Source organism: Merops nubicus, unplaced genomic scaffold (assembly GCF_000691845.1).
Source record: "Merops nubicus isolate BGI_N331 unplaced genomic scaffold, ASM69184v1 scaffold48013, whole genome shotgun sequence".
NCBI lineage: Eukaryota > Metazoa > Chordata > Aves > Coraciiformes > Meropidae > Merops > Merops nubicus.
In genome coordinates, this window is record NW_008601853.1 from 1 (window position 1) to 11155 (window position 11155).

Genomic DNA, 11155 nt, shown 5'->3' on the forward strand with positions numbered 1-11155 from the left:
CACCGTCCCTTCGGCACGGCCAGAGGTGCTCCGGCCTCGTCCTCGGAGCGAACCTCGCTTCTTCCCCCCTTCTCTTAAAAGCAGGGGCGCGCGGGGAGGGGGCGCGGTCCCCAAAGCCCCCGGCTCGTTTCCTCTCAGCTTTTCTAGGTGCGAAACTTTCTCCCCTTTCTCTTTCCAGAATGTGGAGGATCAACATTTATTAATGCATGACCAGACAGTCATTAGAAAAGGTCAGTAAGGTGGCACTGCAGTTTACTTTCCATCGTCAATAGTTAAAGTTTAATGACGCACCGGTGAATTGACGCCTTATTATCTTTTAAAAGCCAAATCCTTTCGGATCGGGAGGGATGAGGGCTTTTTATTACCCCCTCCGAAGCTGGATATCTTACCGTCATCCTAGGGAAGGTGGCGGCGGGGACAAACCCCCGGAGCTGCCCCGGCGAGCTCGGGGAGCGAGACTCCTCCGGGGGACACCGACTGTCCCGTCCCGGGCGAGCTCCTGCTCCCGTGCGAGGCTTTAATCGAAGCCAGGACCCCGGACCGCATTTAATGCTGCCCTGGCACACGCGTGTGCAAAGTGACATGGCGCTCGGTTTTTTGCGGTGTTTTTTATTTTTTTCCCCACGATTTTTTGGTTTTTATTGTTGCTAGCATTTGAAGGCAGTTGAGTTGGTTCGGTGTGGTTTTTTCCCTTTCAACTTCTTTACAAGGCTTGGGAAGCGAATGAGTTCTCTGGCATCATAAGCCTGCTCGGCGTTATCTTGATCAAAATGGTTCTGTAGCTGAGGTTTAAAGGAAGAAGAAAGACGTATTGACTCGATTTACAATCATTTAGGTGGCTGGTTTTGGTTGTGTTTTTTTTTTTTGTTTTGTTTTTTTTTTTTTTTTCCTCCAGCTTTTGGTTTTAAACAAATTTGTGCTTAAAAAAAAAAAATGGGTGGAAATTTCCTCTGAAGACTTCAAATACCTAACTGAGGAAAAGCAGAAGTGTTTGTCAGAACGCTGATTGCTGCGTTTAGCTCATGGGAGAATAATTTCGCTGTCAGATGCACCACTGAAAAATCTTTCCCCCTCCGGGAAGCGGGGCCGACCTCGGCTCCTTAACCCTTTCCGGTCGGTGCTGGGAGCCAGCAGCACACCACTGGGGGTTAACTGGGTGGATTCACAAGGGGATAGAAAAGCTGGATCTGTGGTTTGCTCCTTGCAAAGCCTTTGTTGTCCCTGTTCACCTAAAGGCTGAAGCCAGTAACGAGCAACGTTTTACTTTCAGTTCTCTCCTGGGCTGCCGCCCTCTCTCGTACTGTTACGAATTTCTTGGGATTAAATTCCAAAGGCGTTTTCTTAAATCTGCGTGTGCGAGGTGGAAGATGAACCCCAGCGGGAGCTGGGAGACTTCCCTCTGCTCCAAAAGAGTTTTTGGCAGTAGCTGAAGGATGCTAATTTGGAGTCCGTAGTTGTATCGGGCTTTTCATAAGCATGGCTTTGCTGACTTGCAGCATCCTGGTTCAGAGATGTGGCGTTTGTGCGTTTTAAAAAGTGTTCTTAGTTGTGTTCGGCAGCTCCTTGAAATTTGGTGTGGCAAAACAAAACCGCGGCTGTTCAGGAATACTTGTGGGGACCTTGTGTTTGTAGCCGAGCCCTGCGCCGTAGACGGGTGCTGGGGACAGGGGTCAGTGGTGTCAGCATTTAACACAAAACGAAATCCCGTCTCCTGGTCTTTTTATGTAGAAAGGAAATTCACTTGCCACTTCCTATTTATTTTTCCCTTTTATAAAATACCTGCTTTCCCTCCTCCACCTCCCATAGGTCCCATTTCCTTAACGAAAAACAGTGCTCTGAGTCTCCCCTGCCAAAAGGATGGATTAATTGGGGTGGTCATAAACCCCAATGAAGTGTTCTGCTCGGTCCCGGGGAGACTCTCCCTCCTGAGCTCCACGTCCAAGTACAAAGTGACAGTAGCAGAGGTGCAGAGGCGGCTCTCGCCCCCCGAGTGTCTCAATGCCTCTTTGCTGGGAGGAGTGCTCAGAAGGTAAGTGGTGACTCCCCCTACTCTCCTTGCAACCACCCCATCGTGTCTATTGTTTGGGAGATTTATTTTGTGTGCGTGTGTCTGCCTGAGCAGCCAGATTAGCACAGCAAGGAGATACAAAAAGCCTTTAAACAGCTTTCTAATTTTTAAAAAGCCCAACAACACTGAATCCTAATAGGTTTTGGAAATAAAACTTCTTTGCACTTCTGCTGCTTCTCGAGAAGTGCTATTAACAGCTCTGACAGCAATTCTCATTCTCTCTTTAAAATTGGATATTTGTCTCAAAAACGGCTCATAGATCTTTCCTGTTCCTGTGACAAAGTGTTTCCCTGTAGAATGAGTTTTTTTATTAAATGTGGTGGTCTTGATTAAGTCTTGTGGACTTTCTGTGTCCCGTTTTGCAAACATTTAACTCAGCCTGTGATCATTCTACAGCTGTTGATTTCGATGGTACAGTTTGGAACATTTTGATTTTCACCTCTGCTGTGCTTCATCCTGGCTGGTTTGTAGTAGAGCATTTAAAAAATAGGTCACTTGAAAAGAGCCTTGTTTTTATCGTTCCCTATTGAATGTCGGTAACTGGAATTTCTCATCTCTAAAAAGAAGCGTTCCCTGAAGATAAATAAGGCTACTTTGTTTTTTTTTTTCCTCTCTCTTTAATTGCAGAGCCAAATCTAAAAATGGTGGCAGATCATTAAGGGAAAAACTGGATAAAATTGGCTTGAATCTTCCTGCTGGTAGAAGGAAAGCTGCAAATGTGACACTATTGACATCTTTGGTGGAAGGTCAGTCTTGAACATATCTTAAAAATAAACTTTTTTTCCCCCCCTTGTGTACAGCTTTTATCCGCTAGGCAAAGTATGGAAAGGCTAGAAAATCAATGAACATAATAGAGGTTTGTTTATTTTCATGTGAGCATGATGGGGGACATTGTGGCAACTAACAACTGTGGTGGTTTTGAGGGGCTCCTCTCCCCTCTTCCCTTGGAATCTGGTCACTAAGCCCTCAGCCTCATAGCCCTACCCATGCAAACCCAGCTAATAATCCTCTTCCTCACGGCTGCATGGAAGGGATGCTGGCGGGGATGCAGTGACTCCTGCATGCCAAGATGTTCAAAACGGATGTTTGTCCAGTCTGTGTTTCTTGAGGGGGGTCGGTTGTTCTGGATTTTGTGAGGGTGTGTGCAGTGACAGGCAGGGAAGGCAAAAGGGGTGAAATTCATCAGGTCAGTGAGTTTGGTTTCTTATTGAGAAACTTGAAAAGTCTGTGGCAGCTGACTGCAGTGCCTGGCCCTACCTCAGCGGTATCCTCAGAAGCTTTCCTAATAAACAAGCGTATAAAGTGAGATTTACAGCTTTTGACTTCCTAATAGGAAACTGGAGCCCCTTTAATCTGTAACATGTTATGTGGACCCTCTTATCAGTTAAGCTGACTTGAAGGGTGTGTATATATATTTGTATGCGTGTGGTTGTTTTGTTTTGTGTTCCTGTTTGAAGCAGCTCCTAGTAGTGGTATAATTTAATAGAAATAGTTAAATAGAAGCAATTGAAAAATATAAAATGATGTATCAATACTGCTATATCACTTCTACATCAGCTCAAATAATACAGCAACTTCCATTTAAAACCTCTCTGTGGAAGTTGGATTTAAGAGCTGCTGCGTGTGCAGATGTACATTACAGGTAATGCACCAAGCATGTCAATCTGGTTCTTTAAGCCTGATCAAATTGCCATAATGAAAAAAGTAGCCTAGTTATACATCTTGCAGTTTTATTTTCTATATGAAAATGATTATTAGAAAGTATTTAGAAAATATACTAACCTGATATTCCACTTATATAATAAAGGATATATAGTTGCCAGTTTTTTTTTTCAATGTCAGTGGAAAACTTGATCTAGACTAAATTCTAGTATTTGTTGCACAGTTAATCTGGATAGAGATCAGAGTTTTGCTTTACAGTATTAAGGGAAGAGAGTTATTTTTTGTAGCAGTTGCCACATAGGTCTCTTTCTTGATGCAAAGGAACACTGATGTATGTATTAGAAAATGGTAGTGAGTTGTGTAGTGGTAACATAGCAGGGCTCCTTTCTAGCACAGGAATACACTTCACAAATTCACAGCACTTTCTTTATATCCCCAATCTCCTTGTAACAAATAGGTGTTGCAACATTTAACGAGCATTCCCTTTTCCCCACGCCAGGTGAAGCTGTACATCTTGCCCGTGATTTTGGTTATGTATGTGAGACAGAGTTTCCTTCCAAAGCAGTGGCCGAATATTTAACCAGACCACACATGGGCCGCAATGAAATGGCCAACAGGAAGAATATGCTTCTTGCTGCAAAGTAAGTTTTGTGCTTGGATTTTTTTTTTTTCCTTTCTCCTTTTTAAAGAAGTTTTTGTCTGACCATGACTATCTGTGGCTGTGGACAGGCTGGTACATTTCATGTGCAATTTTATTCAGGGAGATGAAGCAATTCTTTTTTTTGGTTTTGGTTTGAATTCAACTATGGCAGCAGTTATTTTAGTCTGAACCAATAATAAGTCCTACACAGTAACTGTGAAGCAGTTTGGACTGGTTTTGTTCTTTTTTCTTTTCACTGTAGTAAAAACTTCAGAAGTCCTATACAGAGACAGCTATATCTCTAAGAAAAATACGTCCCTAGGTCTGACAGAGTTGAGGACCTGGAGGGCAGGTGTGGCCTGGGAATGTGAATCTGTTGGGACAGGGGCAGGAGATGGTTCACCCACCTCTGTGTGCCTGCAGCCCAGAGGGGCATCTCCAAGGGGAGTTCCTGCTGGGTGTGCAGGGAAGCTCTGCTGCCACGTCCTGCCCTCACAACTGCTTTGGGCAACAGCAGCACACAGACCCCACCAGACTCCGGGAGTCAGGAACTGTGGATAGTCCCTTTTCACAGTTATGTCTGAAGAGTTTTACAGTTGAGTAGAAGCCAGCCTTTGGCAGATGTGAGAAGTGCCTGTACTTAACTAGAAGGGTGAAGGAGAGAAGCTTTGTTATGGCTGTTCTGCAGACACTTGTACCTGTAATAAACCAGGTGCTGAACAGGTCTCTGGTAAGAAATACCTGTGTTGAGTTATGCTTATCTTAACCTGTTGGCTGGAGTGCTCGTTGTCCCCTTTCCCCATGCCCGTTCTTCGCCGGCTGAGGTTCAACAAAGCCTGCAGTTCATGATCCATTCTGTTCTGAGATGTTTTCTAGTTTGGGTTTGATGCTCTTTCCTTGCCTTTGAAGGCACCCTCACTCTGCAGAGGATCTGAGAAAAGCCTGGTTAAACTTCTTAGAAGAGTTGCCCTGACTTTGGGCTCAGATCAAACATGCAAAATACACACTTCTGTAGCTGAATTAATCCAGCCTCCCCCAAAAACTGGCCTCTGTCTACAATAATGTATCTCTTACAAATTTAGAAACATAGTCTCTCACTTCCCTATAGCTGGAACCTTATCCTTTTTACTGAGTGCTACTCCTTCCACTCCTCAGTATTTTCATTATTGGTATTGGCACTAATAACAATCATCTTTTGGAAGAAGTTTGTTATGGAGAAATTCTAGTACAGTGATGATTCTGTTAAGATTGCTCAGCTCCTGTGAAATCCCATTTACAAGCAGCAAACAACATTTGCTTGAGCATTATTAACCACTCATGTTTTGCCAGGCATGTGTTAGTGTTTGCAGGATCAGGGCCTAGATCTCTCCAGAGGACATGTACATAAAATGTGCACAACAATACTGAATCTGCTACTAAGCTGCTTTAGTCTTTCTAAACCACTTAACTGCAGCTGTGGAAGTTCTCATAGAAACTACTCCTAAATTCCCACTCCCTCCTTAAAATCTAGAGCAAATAATGCAGAGCCAGCCAGACACCTGAGGTGAAAAGATTATTTTGCAGCGTGTGTATATGTGGTTGTGACATAGATACAACAGAAGGTTCATCAGAAACTGGTGCTAATATATAGGCTTTAATCTTAGACACTACTGCTGATGAGTAATGAATTTCTGAAAACTCCCACATAACTGCCAACTATTTGATACAGATTTTCTCTGTTATTTTTATGTATTTATTTGATTTTGCATAATTTCCCACCATGGTGTAAAGTGTGATCCCTTTGTGTCTTGCAGGCAGATTTGTAAGGAATTCACAGACCTCCTCACTCAGGACAGAACTCCTCTTGGAAACACAAGACCTAGTCCCATCTTGGACCCTGGCATCCAGGGCTGTTTGACTCATTTTAGCCTGATCACACATGGCTTTGGGAGTGCTGCCATCTGCGCTGCCATGACATCCGTCCAGAACTACCTAAATGAAGCATTAAAAATAGCAGACAAAACATACATGAACACTGGCGACCAGAGCCCTGCAGAAACCAACAAAACCATTGATAAAATGGATAAGCACAGGAAGTAAAAGGAGAGAAACCAGACTTTAAACTCTTCCTCCTAAACACAGACAGACTGGGATCTTCTTGCTGGGGGGAACACGGAGATTTGGGGTTGTGGTTGTTGTCTTTTTTTTTTCTTTTTTTCTTTTTTTTTTTCTTTTTTAAAGAAAGGAGGGGGGAAAAGGAGGAAAAAAATATCATCTTATTCAGGATCTTCACTCCCCCTGGATCCATGCAACAAGTCTTTCTAAAAGCTGCAGTATCCCTTATCTGTGGAAGCAATTGCCAGAAGATAAGTACTTGGTCCAAGCATATTGAAATCCTTTGCTGTAGAATTGGTGCTATAAAGGGGTTTTGATGGAAATATATACAAAGAGCTATATTTAGATTTCTTTTCCACATCTAAGTATCTAGTGCGGACCAGCTTCATGTGTAGGTTTTAAGATATGGATTTTATATGGAAAATATTTGTTATCTAATACAATTTCAGGGTTTTATTCTCTCTAAACGCAACAGTAACAATAAAGCAGTATTAAACAATGGTATATAGATTTATGTACATTAAAAGTTTTTATAAACACCTGAAAATAGTAAGATTATTCTGTGGGTTGTTTTTTTTTTTTTTTATTTTTAATTTGGTTGCTTTGGTTTGTTTTTTTCTTTGTTTTCAGATTACTATAGGAGAGTCCTAAAGCCCCGTTCAAGTTAAAAGTTATCTGATGGCATTTGACATGCTTATTTTTATGGAAATATTCAGGCTTTTAAAAACTGCAGTAACATTAGCTGCAGTGAATATTATCTTAATATTTTTTAATGAGGAATAGTTCAGAATGGAAATGCTTTTAGAAATTTCACTTTCTGTGTCTAAGGATATTGCAGCTTTATTCACATATTTATATAGTCTTGTTTTTAAATTGGGGGGAAACTTGAAAGAATAGGCACATAACTTTTTTTTTTTTTGCCTATTAAGGCCAAAAAAAAAAATATTTCCAGGGAGGCTTTATGTGTATTAAGGGAAGCAGTGTGTTGAATGTAAATATTTATTTATGTGTAATTTAATCGGATTTGTAAATAATGGTGAACTTTTTAATACTTTTTTTTTTATAAATGGGTTTCAAATTTTAATTTTGGTAAGTATTTCAAAGGTAATGGGTAAGCTAAACATATCTTTAGGTTTATGCACAGGTATGTTATACAGGGTATTTAAGACTTTTTTTTTTTAATTTCTCAATTCTTGCCACTGAAGATTAAATCTAATCTGAGGTGTATGTTCACAAAGCAATAATTTTGTGCATCATTCACCTGATAACTGACTAGACATGCAAAATGAGTGTGTGAGTTAGTGTGTATGTGAATAATGGAGGTTCTGAACTATCTTTACATATTTGTAAATGTTCCCAATATAATTCTGATGTATATGATAACCATATAATAAAAGTATTCTGGATAGAAGCATGGAATGTTTTGTTAACTGAAAGCAGTTTTGTTTTCTTCCTATACTTGGGGAGTGTGGGGCGAGCAGCACTAGAGGACACTATGTATTGAGTCATAATTGCAGCACTTTGTTCAGATTAACAGAACAGAAAAATGAAGCTGTTTGCCAGTAAAACTAATAGTTATGGATCTCAAATAATCCTTTTTTCTCCCTAAAATGTAAGTAGGCAGCTAGCATGACAACAACATCATCAGATGTTAAACAAATTGCAAGGCTTCCCCTAAATAAAAATCAATCCTATAGCAGCTTCAATTTCTAGTGAATCTGAGTTTGTTAGAATAATCTGCCTCTTGTGACAAATATTTGCAAGTTTCTGTTATGTGAAATTTGATAGGTCTCCCATCTGGTTTTAGCCCAATTTTAGTGATTTGAGGAAGTTTACAGCACTTTGCAGAAAGTCCCAAAAGCGCTCTGGGCAGTAGTGGTGAGGCAGGTTCTGAGGCTTTCAGTGGGATTTAGTGTCTACCCAAATAAATCTTCCTGAGGAGAGAAACGTTCCTTTTTCAGATAGCACTGAAAACAAAAACATGAACCCGGGCTTTAGTCTGCCCTTGGCATTTCAACACCTGATCAATCTGTCAGGTGTGTGGCTAGGGCAAACCATGAATGGTGACACTGGGCAGAACTGTAAGAATTTGGTTCCCAGGGCAGTGTCCTGCTTGGACAGATGAGGTGAAGAGGCAATATGTGCAATTTCTGAATCTTTTGTTTATAAATTCTTTTGGTGTTCTTATTTTTCCTCTAAAGCGTAAAGGCAAAGTACTGAAGATGTGCAGGGAGAAGAAAGGAAAGGGAAGCTCAGAGGGATGAATGTATCAGTGGTGAGCTGGGAGAAAGCTGTTTTTTGAGTTGCAGTCCAGTCTCCTCTCCTAAAGAGGTGAAATTCCAGTCTTTGCATCTGTTTGTAGCATTTGAGAAATAAGCATTTTGGACCATCTGTAGACACAAGCAGCCAGGACACATGACTGTCAGAACTTGTAAAACATACAAACAATACACCATTCTGATAGTGTGTATTGATTATATATATTTACAGAAATATGCTAGGTATGGTAAGGAGTTAGTTTAGAGAATGTCATGCTAGAGTTCTGAGTTTTTTCTGTTTCTCCTGCTGGCCTGCTTATACAGCATACATAGTATGATAGTTTAGCTGCCAGACAATGAATCTTGCTTTTTATTAATTCACAAAACCAGCCTCTGAAATAATTGCCCCTTGGGATAGGAAATAAGGATGTTTCCATTTATTCCTGCGTGCACTCAAGCAAAGCCAGTCAATTGTCTAATGTACTGACTTGTATTCTATCTGTATGTTTGGAACATTAGAAATGTTGAGTTTCCATTACCTTAATGCTTTTCCTTTACGCTATCTTTTAGATGGTACATTATTTTGAGGCTCAACTACCTTATAAGCTGTGCCAGTAATATGGCACATATATTCAAAACCAATATATTCTGCTCTGTTCACTAAAGAGAACAGTTAAACTCTGACCTGAACTTGTCTGTCATCAGAAATTATTAATTTTAAGGGAGATGTAATAGGTTAGCGACTGCTTGGGAAATCTAGAAAGCACAGTTATCTGGACATACAGGAAGGTATTTGCTTCTTCCTGATCCTCAATTTCATGCTTTTTACTGCTTTTACAAAGGCTATTCCCCATCTGGCTAAAAGAAAAAGAAGTTCTAATGAAGAGAGGAAATTCAGAGGAGTCTTCCATTTCCTCTGCAAACAGAATAGTCAAATGTCTCTGTCCAATCTCGTCACTTTCCTGTCTCCCAGAAACATAGCGGGTTTGGTTTTTAAATCAGGAACAATGACTTTAAACTATTAGGACTTAAAAGTAAAAATTCTGAAGTTGAAATGGACTATTCTAAGTATTACCCTTCTGCAAAAATTTGATATATACCCACAAAATCATTAAATTCCTGTCACTTGGCATAAAAACCACTTGCAGAAAAAAAAAAGGCAACCATCTCTTGCTTGGCCCTTAGCAGCAGTTGGACATCAGAGGGTGTCAGGGTTGAAGCTGCATCCTTCCACCTCTGGGAGCTGAGGCCATGGCCTTTGCAACCCTATCACCTGACAGGCAACCAGGTTGTTGCAGACTCTTAATTTTAAACTTGATGGATTATTCAAGACCCCAGCTCATGAAATCATCTGATTTCATGGCAGTGTTGCTTTCAGTTTAAAAATTTTTTTTTTTTTTTCCTAGTGATCGCAGCTTCAGAGAGAAATGATGATGCAAAACATTAATGTATAAGAAAACAAGGAAAAAGAATGAACTCCTCAATTTAGTAACTGATCTCAGTTAACTTAATTTTTGACTCATTTTTTGCTTTATCCTTCACTTGTTTCATTTACTTACAAATAGTTTGTCTCACCCTATCTCTTGGCTACAGCCCTACTGCTGTCTATTCCGCTGCTCCCTTAGGTTTTTGCAACATGGATAAATCCAGCAATACTTCTTGAAATAGGTCTAACTTGATGTAATAGCCTGCTTATTCATTGTAGTCCTTCTCTATTTTTTCCCATATGTAATATTTATGTACATCTTTGTAGCTGTTTTGCCCAGCCTTAGTTCTGGCAGTGGGCTTATGCTGCCTTCTGGGACACGTTCTGCAACAAGAGCTTGATTATCTTTCTAAAATATTTTTTTAAATTAAGAAAAAAAAAATACGCTTTTAAGATTTTTGTCCCCAAACTGTTCCTTCACTAAAAGAACTTTATGAGGTTAGGAACAAAGGTGATTCCCTATCACTAAGAGAAATCCCCAAAGCATAACATGTTTCTGTTCATTAAGACTTGCAGGTTTTTTGTACGGGGAACCTGGAGCCAGTTTTGCCAAGAGCTCCGGGGTCCTCTTGAGATTGTGACCCAAGGCTTGGTGGTGAGCCACAGGAAATGCGTATGGAACCATGAAAAAGAGAATTTGTTCCTAGGCCCTGGCCAGAGCCAGAGATACCGTGTCTGTAAAATCTGTGCATTATCCAAACCAGTTGTGGTCTGTCATAACATTTCCACGGTGCCTGGCTGTGGCTGCTGCCTATTGCCTAACATCACGTTATCCACACAGCTGCCTGGATGAGGATCTGCGTAGAAATTACACAGGGTCTGTGCTAGAATCATGTTTTTAACAAATCTTTAAACTCTGTCCTGTATTTGCTGCCTTCTCCCACTTTCATTTTCACTTTCATAGCGTTATGTAAATAAGGTTTCTCCCAGCTTCAGATTCCATTTTG

At 40.7% G+C, this 11155-nt stretch overlaps 1 protein-coding gene across 1 annotated transcript; it reads left to right on the plus strand.

Annotated features, from left to right (window-relative positions):
• Positions 1-178: 178 nt before the first annotated feature.
• Positions 179-6449, plus strand: TFAP2C (transcription factor AP-2 gamma (activating enhancer binding protein 2 gamma); the record flags this gene model as incomplete). Its single annotated transcript, XM_008938114.1, has 5 exons — positions 179-230; positions 1807-2029; positions 2696-2814; positions 4230-4371; positions 6164-6449. Coding segments are annotated over 5 exons (822 nt in total), but the record flags the coding sequence as incomplete, so codon positions are not given.
• Positions 6450-11155: the final 4706 nt, after the last annotated feature.